The sequence below is a fragment of the Polyodon spathula genome, chromosome 4, assembly GCF_017654505.1.
Source record: "Polyodon spathula isolate WHYD16114869_AA chromosome 4, ASM1765450v1, whole genome shotgun sequence".
NCBI classification, from domain to species: Eukaryota; Metazoa; Chordata; class Actinopteri; order Acipenseriformes; family Polyodontidae; genus Polyodon; species Polyodon spathula.
Genome location: NC_054537.1, coordinates 57,791,220 through 57,805,360, shown reverse-complemented (window position 1 = coordinate 57,805,360; position 14,141 = coordinate 57,791,220). Strand labels below are relative to the sequence as shown.

Genomic DNA, 14,141 nt, shown 5'->3' with positions numbered 1-14,141 from the left:
GTTTTATTTTTGCGCTATTTCAAAGAAAAATAAAATAAAAATGTGTTGTGCTTGCCCTTGGGTAAAATACTGTTAATGTATTTTAGCACAAAATTCCTTCAAAATAATTAAACCATTCATGTCAGTAATTCTATTGTTTCTGTACCCTGATATTTCCAGTCATACAGGACTAGGTCAGAATACAGAATCCTCCCTCTATATGGCAAGTCTGAAAGATGTTTAAATTGTTGTGGGAGATCCACGGTCACTGCTTTCATTGCCTTAAGGAAGTTAGAGTTGAAATCTTCAGGCAAATGCGAAAAAAAAAAAAAAAATCTTCCCAAAATGGTTTAGAACTAAGCATCAGTAATTTGTGCAAATGAAAGAACTTGCCAACAAAGCAACTATCTTTTCTAGATTTCTCTCATCTTGCCCACTGTGACTGAAATGCACTTGCAACAGGAGATGCAGAACATAAAGCTCATTCACACAGGTTTGTCAAAACCCTGTATTAGTATAGATAATGTTATGCCTGAACACTTCTGGGTGTTTTACAGCAAACAAAATTAAAGAATCCAGAAAAGTGGGAATATTAATTACAGCCAAATATGATAACACCACTAAATGATATGTCTGTGTACAGCATTTCATTAAATAAGTGTGCACATGACCTCACTCATATAATAACAAATGTGAAACAAAATCCAGGGTACTATCCAAGAACTCCTTTAACAGAAATACAAATTCATAATGAGGCCTATATATGTCCATGCCTGTCCCACTTTATTCTAATCTAGAGCACGTATACCGCTGAGTAAAACTGACTAGTAAAGTCTCTAATCAAAGCCATTCCAGCCCACCAGATCATATCATGCCTGTGTGACAGTCAAGTCCCACAACAGAAATCAGCAACTCCTTTCTTCTGCGTACACCATTACGGTACTTGTTTTATCGACTTAAAATTAAAAAAACAAACAAACATGCCAAGTGAGTGAATTGTGCCTTAACATATGGCCATTTCATTTGTTTTTTTTTCTCTTGTGGTAATGATAAAGTGCAGTCCAACCACACACCGTGTACTTTATAAGGGGCTTTGTTACAACCGATTGGTAATAAACACCGCGCACATCAACCAAAAATCACTGGTTAGTATTGCACGGGGGTTATATTGTGTATTTCTTTTCAGTACAGTACTAAAATGATTGAAAGATTTAAAAAACATAGGGGCTAAATTGATTAACAGTACTCTCAATTTCCCGATAAGACACCTCCAAAAATACGTAAACATTACAACAAAGACTGTCACCTGGACTGGCCTGTTTTATTGTTGTGTTGCACTTATATTCGGTAAAAAAAAAAATCAAAAAAATAATAACATTGATTGATAAAAAGGGCGATATATAATTAGCTTTATTAAAAATGGGTGAACATTATTCTTTTTGTGATTACATTTTTTCTTCCCTCTCAGGCCTTCTGGTGCGAGTTACCTCTCTCATCCTCACTACATACTATAACGGTACCACATCGATAAACACCGGTACAAAGCCAATATTCCTGACTCTACATATAATGCAATTTTCTTGGTATGTTTTATTAACAGTACCCCCCCCCAAAAAAAATATAATAATAAAAACAACAATACATAACATATCCACCTGCTGTATGCGCCACTGTGTGTGTATATTGGTGAACCTTTTCAAATATACATAAATGAGTCGCCATAAACACATATGCGAGTCGTATTTAATCAACCTGGGCTTATTTGTTCTGTGTTTTGTGCGTTACCCCCGTCGTGCCTCACCAGTGCGCGCTTTGTGTGAATCAGGAGAGGTCCTTTACCTTTTTGTAATGCTTCCCGGTCCAAACCCGCACCGACTCAAGTTGGGAAATCGTCTCCGCGCTCTCCCAGTACTTCACAGGCGGCCCCCCATCTTTTTTCCTGCCTACGCCGAGTGCTGAGGCGCCACTACCCCCTTGCACGGTAACTGCGGTGCCGCCTGAGCCGGTTCCTCCCGCTGCAGTAGCCGCCATTGCCATTGTTTCTAGTCGCCTTCCTTCCCCGCTCCGATCGCAACACTACTTTAGGCCCAAAGCTGCACTGCGCAGCCGCCATGGTGATGGTTCGCGTGATCACATAGGACTTCTGGGAATTGTAGTTTATAGACTGTAGTGAGTGACACGAGCAGTTATAATGCAGTGTGTAATTACCTCAACACCTCACTGAGCAGCATATAACATATGGATGTTAGTTGAAGAATGGTAGGCAACAAAAAAGGGGGAAATGGTTTTCTTCTTGTAATATGATTTACGTCCAACAGGGGGTATTGGTGTATTTACTTATTAGTCATCATTAATTATTATTTACTTATTTGTAGACTGTGTTATCCATTGCAAAGTAGTACAAGTGCATTCCACTTATAATGGACTCCAAGGGATAACGGGAATAAGTTCTTTATAAACGAAGTACGTAGAAAATACAATTTGAAATGCTGTATGTAACTGTGTACCTTAAATGTAAACAATATAAGAAAGCTTAACTGCCAAAGAATGGGAGTTTACTATTTATACAAAACATGCCCCTGTGGGCCATACAATATAATAACTAGTACCATTTTACGAATGTTTATTTTCACTAAATGTAATTAAAATGGTATATGTTTAAACTGTACAACTGCTGTGCCAACTAAAGTAAACAGCAGCTGTTGTTCTTGGCTGACGTCACACATGCCGCAGTCACTGTCATTTACTGTACCTATTAAACGGTATATACGTCACAAGCGAATCTGATTTAACCAGAGTAATTCCCCATTAAAACCCATGTGGTGTGGCAGGGACGTGCCTCCTCGATACGATGTAAACAGAACTCCCTTCTAACAGGATCCGTTATAAGTGGAGTGCACCTCTACGACTTAATTAAGATGTATCATCTTGTTTTCTAGAGCTTCCTGGATGGATTACAGAGATACAGGCAAATGCAAGGCCACTCTGCCAGGTGTGTAAACAATTAAAACTATTTAAATGCTCTATATATGCATAACCTCATTGGTTGAGTAATAACCCATCACAACCCTTCCCCTTGTGCTATGCTGAAATCCTAAACCCCACCCTAAAATGTGAGGGGTGGGCCGATGCTCCATTGCTGTAGTCATGTGTTCAGGGAGGGAGGGTTCTTGTCTGTCCTGCCATGTGGGGAGATGCAAATGATAAAAAGTAACTACAGCTTGTAGGCATTCCACACTACATTTACATGAAATGCATTTACAGTATCAGGCATGGAAATAAGACTCCCATTATTATTTATTTATGTATTTATTTGGCAGACACCTGTATCCATTGCATAGCAGTTTGACCTTCCTTGTTTTACTGTGAGTTAATAAGACTCACCTCAGCTTGTTACCTTTACACTTTGGCTAATAAAGCATATATTAAAACCTGGAATGGGGGAAAACTACTATGCATTAAGAGTATATCCATCCCTCTCCGTACACTTTCTTTCTTTCTTTCTGTTTTTTTTTCTTTCTTTCTAAGGGTATCTTTTGAATTACATTTGGAGGTTATATTATTATTGCAAATAAAAGAACAAATAAAATATGTCAATGATTTCGAATTATTGATCTGAAAATAATACATGTTACAATATTCCTTCTTTGTGTTAATAACAGACAAAATATTAGTCTTGCTGCTCCACACACCGGCTCACTCTTCGACTCACTGTGTGAACTTGAGTAAGTCACTGAACTTCCTTGTGCTTTGTCTTTCGGGTGAGACGTTGTTGTAAGTGACTCTGCAGCTGGCACATACTTCACACACCCTAGTCTCTGTAAGTCGCCTTCGATAACGGCGTCTGCTAAATAAACAAATACTGTAATAATAATAAATGCTGTATAAACAACAATTAGAATGCCTTTGATCTCTGGGAGTTGTAGTACCCACCCAGGAAAGGCTGCATGACGCAGGGGCGCCTGCGCAGTGCTTGCCGACTGGTAGTAGACGGAAAGAGCGCGGAGGAGAGAGAGAATGAGAGAGGGGGAATCAAGAGCAAAGATACCTATTGTTAGAGAAACCAGAGAGGGAGAGGCAGCAGCGGCTGGTGGAACAGGATCTGCCTCCCCGGTGCATTGCGATATATGCGCCGGAACTCTCGCCACATGTTCCCGTCCTCTCCTGGTCATGCCACCAAGCAGACTGGACGATGTATTTTTATTTCACCTGGCCTAAGATGAATGCCAGTGCAGCGGGCGGAGGTGAATCCGGGGTCCTGCCCAGCAGCAGCATCAGTTGCAACAAGCGGGGGAGCGGCGCTCCAGTGGAGAATGGGAACGAAACCTCTGCTGCTCCTGCGGGCGTCACTGCTACTGCTCCAGGCGCTGGCTCCGCGGATTCTGCCGACAGCGTTAGGCCTCAAGTCTGCGGGTATGCTAATAATATTCATAATATCAGCAGCAACAACAAAAGCGATAATGTTGCTTCTCTAAACAACAAGGAGTCCACTATTGGGACTGGGGGGACCGGCAGTGCCGATGTGCCAGAATGCGAGGTGGATTGCTATACAGGTGTAAATGGGAGTGGGGAAGAAATGAAGAAAACAGACAGTTCTGTTACCGATGATAAAAATAGTAACGGCGGTGATAGTAAAACTGGCGACGGACGATGCGTTTTTGTGACAACGCCAGCTGCCAGGACGATAGGGACTGTGTTGGCCGCTAGTACAAGCAGCAAAAGCAGTAAAGGGGACCCAGACTCCTCCCTTGTTCTACCCCGCTCTGCTGGAGACGGAACTGGGCAGAGCAAAGCAGCGGCAACCACTGGGGATCGTACAATAAACACGCCTTGTTTTGTAGCCATGCACCATCACCAGGACAGCAGGTGGGAGGGGAAACGTCTGTGTTTCCCAGTTAGCACCAAAAGCAGGGCAACACACTGCAGCAAAGCCCACACAAAGTCCGGGGAATCAGATTTTAAAGAGCCGGTAGCCCCAGCCGCTGTTTACAGCAGTGCCTCCTCCTCCTTGCCCGGTATAGTCAACAGCAGTAATGATCCCCACACCGCGTTTGGCAAGATCGACAGGATCGTTGGTGTTTCTTCTTGCGGGAAAGAAGATAGCTCAGATAAGATTGCTATGCCTCTGTCTCGTGATGCTGGCGAAAACAGCAGTGCTAGTAGTAACAGTGGTAGTTGTAGGCGGGAGCCAAAATCTGCCAAAGGCCGGGTAAGGTTGTACAGGGTGCGCACTTTTGTTGCAGCTTCTGCAACAGCTGATAATATCAGTAATAATAACAGCATTAGTCGCGGTAATATTAATGGTTTTAATGGTGCATTGACACAAAAACGCCCTAGCAGCGATACTGGTAATAGTATTACATTAGAAGAAGGCAGCACGTCATCTAGCATTGGCAAAATTAGTATTACTGCTGGTACCGAGGACTCTGCAACTGAGGAGAGCAGAATAATAGACTTGCAGGTAGTAAATCAGCCAGGGGACCTGCCCCTGTCACCTAAAGCTAGATGGGCTGATGGTAGAACTTGCTTTGTGAAAAAAAAAGAGGGATATGTGACAAATAGAAATTACAGTAATAATGACCTTCTCCAAAAGGGCTCCCTGGGGTTGAAGGGAAAGACTGTGGTCAACAACAGTGTCGGTGTGGGGCTGACAAAGAGCACTAATGGCTTCAGGACTGCACTAGATTTGACCCTGTATGGTGCTGGGGCTGATTGTATGTATGGTGTTGAGGGGGCTTGTACTTCAGAGCTGCCCAGCCTGGTGGAGCTTGAGGCTGGGGCCAGGGAGGCAGTGAAGAGACAGGCTGAGATGGAGGTGCGAGCCCTGAGGATCTGCAAGAGGCTGCAGGTAGTCCAGGCCAAGCAGGTGGAGAGGCATGCAGTACAGCAGCTGAAGGGGCTTGTGGAGAGTGTGCTAAGAGGAGATTGCACCCTGCCAGGAGGGGGAGCTAATGTGCTGGCCCAGGACACGCTGCACAGAACCAGCCCTCTCCTGTGCAATGCCTTGGAAGCTGGACCTAGTCATTTTGGGAAACATCCCTTCTTGCCCCGCACCACCTCCCCACTCTCCCTGCCAGTCTTCCCTGCCCAGCTGGGCTCTGGGGAGATGTCTTGGCTGGGAGGCAGCTTGGCGGCTGCCCTCAGGTCCGTTGAGACAGCCTTTGATTCGGACGCCACGGCCAGTAGCTCCGGAGGAGAGAGTGACGTGGAGGAGAGAGAGCTAGGCGCTGCTCGGCCCACACACAGACACCGACCGCTGTGAGTAACCAACTAGCTGGGGGCTTAAACACTGCTGGTGTGGGTGGAAGGAATTGTGTAATTGAATAATGTAGATGAGAAGAAAAACAACCTCCTTTTACTTTCTCACTGTCAAAGCAAGTGCTCAATTTATAATGTATATCTTAATATGTGAAAAAGAAAGTTTGTGTCTGTGCCGTTATGCATTCAGATGCCGCAGGAGCCAGTGTAACCAAACTTTGCATGGCCTCCTCTTTCATCCAGGGTAACCCTAACCCCGGGCAACGCTGGGTACTTCAGCTAGTTTCAAATAAAATAACCAAATAAATTAAATTGCGCAACTACAAAGTGGATGATTTACTCTCGGCACAATTCTTTGGAAATGAGGCACCAGTTATTTTGGGACTAAGAAAAGGTCGTTAACCCCACACTCCCACCAACACCTTACAGCCATACACCTTCCTTGTTCCAACTTCCACGCATAATCCCTTAAATAACCCCTTTTTTGTGCGCTAACCAGTGTTTTTTCAGTTAACCAAAATGAAAATGTTGTAAAACTAAAAAATAAACATTTTCTTTAACTACATAGTAATAGAAACTGTAAAATGTTTAAGAATGAAACTGACATGAAAAAATATTCATAGTTGTGTTAATATCCTTTTATTAAATTATTATATAAATAGCGCAGACAAGCTGCAATGACTTACTGTTGCCCAAGCACATGGATGAATGTGTTTGCACTGTGAAAAAAAGATAACTGGAATTATTAATATCTATCGATATTAATATATTTGTATGTAGCAACTTAGCGTGAACCTAAAAAGTCTCTTAAAATGAAAACAAATACTGAAAAAGGGAATTTTGTCAAACTCATATTTCTGAATTTAGTTAACTACATAGAAACATAATAATAATCTTACCAATTAAATAAAACCTGAATTGAAATGCTGAAACTGAAAAAGCACTGGTGCTAATCAATCATCTGGAGTTGTTAGCCTTCAAAAGGTTTCCATCAGTTTCTAGCAGTAATGTTTTACATGCTGTAGCCCAGTATGAACTGTTACTCTGCATCAACACTGTATCCCAAAATTGACCTGAAGAATTCATAATGCACAATTGCCCCAAACCTCATTGAACTTAACTCTGATGTCCAAGAAGCAGAGCACTGCACTTGCTGTTTTCATCATATCCCCTTACCTGGTGTGGCTACTGGCAATGACTGAAGATGTGTTAATCCAGTTGATGTAATTAGCCTCTCCTGTTTTAAGAAAACAATTGACCACACATCTTTCCTGACTGAATGCGTAATGTAAACTTTGTCTTCCAATTGTGACTCACTTGTTGTAGTTCTTATTAACAGTATCTACCTCATGGTGTCTTACTTACTGGGGTCACCTTTACGTCTCAACGTCTTGTTTTTACTTTTCATCAAATTCTAATGAACGTTGCTGTATGGATTTATTGCCATAAAGTTTTCCCAGAATTTCTGTACATTTGTTGCAAGAAATTACTGAATCAACAATGTATATTACACCATTCATTTGAATGTGCTATCTATCCTTTACTGAAATGCCCTTGTTACTGTGACAATTTAATTTATTTTTAAATATTCAATCTGAATAAGCAATAGGTTCTTTTCAGAGATGGCATTGCACTGTAACTGCTGGTTAGAATGAACCAAAATGACTGTCATTAGAAGAAAACAATTAAACATGTTCTGCACAAAAAAATATGGAAAGTTACAGTTGCAGTGTTCCACATGTGTTTAAATGTTTAGCCTTAACTTTTAGTAAACCTTTTAGTTCTCTACTGCTAGCTCCATTTGTCCTTGTGTATATTGATAGTCCATAATGATCCAACATTGTGTGTATTTAGGTTAAACAGTTACTTGAATTTCATCAGGCAAATGTGAAAGCTGAGGTGCTGATCTCTTCTGCACTGAAAGCAGCGTGTTATTGCATAAATCTTTCAGGCCTTCCAACTAGAATTTGGTTAATTGCAGAAACATTAAAGATGAAAAGCTAAGCATAATCTGTGGTTTTGTTTCCTACCCTTTGTCATAAGAACACATTTGGAAATTGAGTGGAGAAAGACTTGTACAGAGGGAAGAGACATTTGTTTACACAGAATGCAGGTTACCAATAGAAGTTGTTGCTATGGAGTATTAAGCTTAACCCTTTGATGAGAGGTGATGAGAGGAAGAGCATTGATAGGCCGAATGGCTTCCCATTGCGCATAACCTTTCCTGTGTTCTTGCACTATGTACACTGCTTTGAATAATTTCTAAACCTGGTTCTAGCCGGTCAGCACGCTCCAAAACATTTTCCCATTGAGTGTTCCGGACTCTTAACTAAAACAAAATTGAAGGTCCCAGAGGAAATGTTGGCGGGCCCCAAAAAAGTACAAAGTCTTAATGTTATGGTACTCACATTTTTTTTCTTCTTCTTTGTTTTATTTAATAAAGAAAAATCACTAAAAGTAAACATAATTTGCTGTCTAAAAGAAAGAAGAACCAAAAAGGCAGAATACAAGAATCCACAAAAGCAATATTATAAAGATCAAAGGCTAACCAACCCTTCTACTCAACCCGGCATCCCCCGCTGCTCTTAATATTAAAGGAGACCAAATGCTGTAGAAGTGTTTTAAATTCATAAATCATAATTCATGTTTTGGTCTCACTTATAATTTTCTACTGGGTTTCCCCCAAACTAACTAACTTATGTTTTCAATATTGCAAACTATTCGTGGTCTGCTGTCCATGCCAGAACACTAAGCTCTAGGAAAGTGGCAAGTGAATCCTGCTTTCATTACATTTCTTAAAACTGTATCAGCATAATTCATATCAAACTTCACTTGAGGGGAGCTCATCTTTTACAGACGACAAAAACCTGTGCATGTCAGAACTACCATTAATTCTGCCAAGCAACCAGTAGACCCTTAGCTTAGCAGTATTACTATAGTACAGCTAAATAGTCAACAAAAAAATCCATGAAACTTTTGAGCCGTTTATTTCTGTCAGCAACCGCTAACATTTTTCAAAACCCAATTGTTTATGCTTTGGAAGTATTCAGTAAGAAAGCCTGAAATGGATTTCTGCAAAACAAGCAACCGTACACAGTAGGTCACGTGAAAGGGGTGCAACTCGGTATAGGATCAGTCCTTTAGTCCACTCCGATCCAAATATTTCCAGGTCCATGTTTTCCAGTTCTCCACAGCGGAAACTACAACCCAGAGTATGAATGTGAGATCTGTGTTTAAATCAGGTGGGGATTTGGTCCAGAGGGAAGAATGCCCCCTTACTGACCCACCAACATCACTCAGTACACTGCAGCATTGGATATTCATTTAGGGCATCAAGTTTAAACGTGCAAATGCTTCAGTTTATTATGCTACTGATAAATACTTTAACTAACTTAACACTAGCTTACAACTGCTCAAGTTTTAAAATAGTCAGACATATCGGCGTCTAAATTCAGTACATTGTTGTTGTTGTTCTTCCTATTTTAGCACAGCAGCATCTAATTACACAATTTTTTAATGTTTTACTTTTCGATTGAGTGTTGGTCTCTAGATTGTGCTTTTTAGAATTGTTTTTACTATTAAGTGTCTAAGTGTAAATGGTACACTACTGTAGGCCTTTGTGTTTGCAAATGCTTGTAAACGTAGCCCTATTGGGAAGAATCTCGCCCGTTACCTCCTACTCTCCTTTTAATAGCTTCTGAGCTCAGAATCCAAGCTGGGACGTCTAAGTAGACATAAGCTAGACGTCGGCTTTTAACTGGGGTTTGGTTTCAGAGAATGGTCAAATGAGCAGCCATCTCTTCCTGGTATCTCTCAATCCGTGCCGGTCTGTGCAGTAGCCGTGTCTACACAAGACCTGTCTTGTCAGCAGGAGCTATAGTTTATTCCGACAGTACAGTAGCGAAAAGAAAAATTAAATGCCATGGCTGTAATGAAACTGCAGCGTGAGGAGACCAGTTTCAGAGGGGGAGGGGGCGATCCACAAGGCATAAAGCCTGTTTGTCTCCAGCACAGATGGAGATTATCACTGTATGATCCAGTGTGTGTAAGGCCTATATAATTATGTGTATGCACAGTATTTTTAAGGTACTGTATGCAAGGGTGTAGTTAAGATTTTATATAGCAGGGAGTATGGTTAAAATAGCAGGGTTTCTGGACATTGAAGCCAGCTCTGTGTGTATTTCTTCCTAACTTATAATGGACATAGTCGTACTATAAGTTCCCAAGTATTTTTCCCCACTCCCGGTTTATCTATATTCCAGGGCTGGATTGCACCAGCTATGCGTAAGTTTGTCTATAAGTTAACACGTAAAGCCTTCACTAAGTGCTTAGTAGTTACTAGTTAGTTTTTAACTAAGTGCTGTCCTATTTTCGGTTGCACCACACATACTTAAGGCAGAACTTCGCTAGTTTGTTACTAAGAGTGGAGACTCCAAGTCGATCATCTGTTCCCTTTACAGTAACCAATCAGCACTGAGGATGTTGGAGTGGTGGTGCTGCTGATCAAAACAGCTCCAACGTAATAAACTTGAACGTATTACAGTATACATCCTCATTACACCTATTATATGACATTTGAAGCTTCTGTGTTGTTACTTGCAGAAATTGTTTATGTGGTATTTGTTGAGAATCGACAATCTTCAAATTCATCTCATAGATTTGAATGCTTCAGAATAAAGCCGTCATGTTTGGATCCGGACCGCTTTTTATAACACAATTCGTGATTAACAAATCTGCATCGCAAACAATTTGTGTATTCAATGAGTGGAAACCCTTTCTGTTTTATTCAGCTTCATGCATGGAAGGTGTTTTTATTTTTATATATGTCCCATCTATGCAGCCAACAACATCAGAAACACCAGCAATCTGAAAAAAAGTGTTTTGTTCTGTCTTTTGGTATCAGTGGGGAAGTATACATACTTTTGCAACAGTTTACACAGAGACAGGGCAACAAAGTGGGCTGTTCTGCAGACTGTTTATTTATGCACCTGTATCGACTACCAGGTTTTGAAAAGATCTGGTAGAGAAATACCATAAAGTGCGGCAAACCTGGAGAGATGGAGGAAGTGCTCCATTTCTGGAAGATAAATGTTTTATGTTACTTTTGAGTTCATCAGTGATCTTCAAAATATGGGCATAAAGGTCAATATCATTGTAATTGTCAAGAGGATGTATGCGGTCTCGCAAAACACGCTGATGCTGAAAGATTCTATATGCAGTGGAATGCTTAAGACATGTACCCCAAATCAATACATTTTCTCTTACTTTTTTCAATCATGTTTTGAAGTTAACTTTTTTTACCATTATTTCTCTAGTCATGCAAGTACACTTAAACACTAGTTAACAAAGCCTATTGGAACTATTGCAGAGATTTGAAACAACAGTGTTTTTCCTGGAAGATTATTAGCATTCTCTTGGAAATATCTGCTTGGCCTGAGGAAAGTAAAAGTGACTTTGGCAGGTTTAATCTAAAGCCCTCTTGCTCACTGACAGGATACCGCTCTCAAGAATCAAAAAGATTAGCGGTGAAAAATTCCAACTTTACTGGAAACAATTCTCCTTATATATTTGCATCAAGCAAGCAGCCAGACCAGGCCCATAAATTTAAAACTGTACAGAGGCAGCTGTTTGCCAAAAAAACCTTTATGACACTCTGCACAAAAGTCACCCTCATGCCAGCAAACCAGTAGCCACACAGGACAGTTCATGCAATTAAAAGTTTACAAAGGCAGCTTTTGTCAAAAACACACACACACACACAAAAAGCTTTTTCGAACAAGTAAATGGTTGTTATTTAGTTAACTGTGTTGTTTCTTTTTGTGGCTAATAAGTAGCTTTATGTGTTAATCCTAAATGACCTTGGCTTAAGGTTTAGTGGCCTTGGTGCCCTCTACACATTTTGTTAACTGAAGGCCATTTTGGCCTGGCCCTTTTTTTTTTTTTTTTTTTTTTTTTTTTTTTTGCCAATTTAGAGCCCTGCATACATGTTCCGATAATTACATATATTCATAGTGCCTGATTTTTTAATTGTGGTAAGTTTTATGTTCAATAAATATGTGGTAATAAAACTATTTAAAAAAGCATATTTTCCTAAACACTCACTTGAGTAAAACAGAACATTAATTTTAAATTAAAATGCAAAAGAAAAATAAATTTATACTTCTGAGTACATTTACTAATGGTAATCCACAGTTTTGAAAATGAAGCACTTAGTCCATTCTGCCGTCATTCTGAATCCTTGGCACAGCAGGAAGGGTTATTTCCAGGTAATTGATTCATCAGCAGCACCTGCTGGGTGTGACCCAGGGGGCTTTTCTGACAGGGATGCTGACCCCTCTCTGCATTTATTGTGTGTGCACTGCTATATTTAGCATGCTGTTTTTCCACTGTTTCATTACCAGTACCAGGTCCAGTCATTTTCATCTCTTTATGAATTTTTTCCTCACTTACCTGCTACAGGTGTAAGAGTCCTGCATTTCAATTTGCATTATGTGATTGGGAGTGTTGATACCTGCAGATAAAACAACTATAGAATAATATTTAAAAAACAGTTATGTTTAAACATGATTGTAAGACATGGTCGCTTTATCATCCCGCAAGTCACTGTCAGATTATTGTCTTGTATTGTCAGTCATTTGATTTAAACACATATATTAAATAGTGTAACGACACACTTCTGTTATGCTGGGTTGTGCAGACGATCACAAACTGCAGGTCATGACACGATATGTATCGCAATACATGTGATGGTCCTGATAGGCTACTTGTGTGATCAATAAGATCATCAGATCAATAAGATCAATCGGGCAATAAATGATGGACTATTTTGTTAAAAGACAAAAATAAAATAGTATAGTGAGAGTATTCATACCAACTATAAAACACTTATTCTTCATTCAACTATTTGATGAACTACAGTGAGCTACGGGTATGTTGGTCTTTTGTTCTTCAAACTATACACACCTCTTTAGCGACATGATACACCATGTAAAGAAAGTAGCACAATTCATTGATACACCCCTAATATTAAATGAATTGATTCTATTATGTAACCTGCTGTTTTAAGATCCTTAATCTGCGAGTTGAATTTTGGCAGAGCACACAAACAAAACATAATTTAGTACTGGAAAACCGTGAGAAACATAACTGCTGGGTTGTGCAGGCAAGGAGCCAGTGTACTATAAACACATAGGGATCACATGGGATTCTTTTCTTTCCCAGAGTGCACTGCGAGAATTTGAAAGAGTTGGGCAAAGCCAGTCAGAATCAGACTGTGTATAAAGTGCAGCACATTGTCTCGTAAACGTGGCTTGTATTTCATTGCATTTAGAACAAAAGCAGAAGGTATCAAAATAAACACAGGAACAGGAAACATCTTTTGTGACAAGCTCAATAATAAGACCTATTTTCAGTCTGTTTTAATTTAGTGCCTGAAGATCTCCCTATATAAAACCATTTTACTGAGTAACTGAGAGGGATTCCAGGTTATATTATAACTTTAGTTTGCGAGTTTCTGCAATAGTGGCTTATAGTTTGTCATTCTTATAGTTTGTGGTTTACCACTGTGTTCCTTGCTGATTGTTTAAACTGTGACTTAGCTCTTTGAAGCTTGGATGTGACGGTAGTATCTGATGAATGATTATCAGCAGGACACAGGTTATATTTCACTGCAGGGTTTTGATTCACAGTTCTCAAGAGCCAGGAATGGATCACTTCAAGCATTGGTAAATCTTTCCGGTAATTCAGGCAGTGTTCTTTGAAAGGATCCTGCACGGAGGGTCTGTTAATGAGGTCTTGATTACATCAAAATGATGGCACCTCCTAGTATGACAGCAACATAAACATTGATTTAACTCAGGCTTTGAGATTCATTTCAGTGTGAGCTGCAGTGATAAGGAAGGTGT

At 40.2% G+C, this 14,141-nt stretch overlaps 1 protein-coding gene across 2 annotated transcripts in view; it reads right to left on the bottom strand.

The window, feature by feature from the left end:
* Nucleotides 1–2,077, bottom strand: part of LOC121314662 (SWI/SNF complex subunit SMARCC1-like) — a 42,088-nt gene extending 40,011 nt beyond the window's left edge. For both annotated transcript variants that reach the window (XM_041248135.1, XM_041248136.1), the window contains exon 1: nt 1,819–2,077. In XM_041248135.1, coding sequence (XP_041104069.1) covers nt 1,819–2,016 — 198 coding nt within the window. In that variant the 5' untranslated portion in view covers nt 2,017–2,077. The remainder of the gene's footprint in view (nt 1–1,818) is intronic.
* Between the last annotated feature and the right edge of the window lie 12,064 nt (nt 2,078–14,141).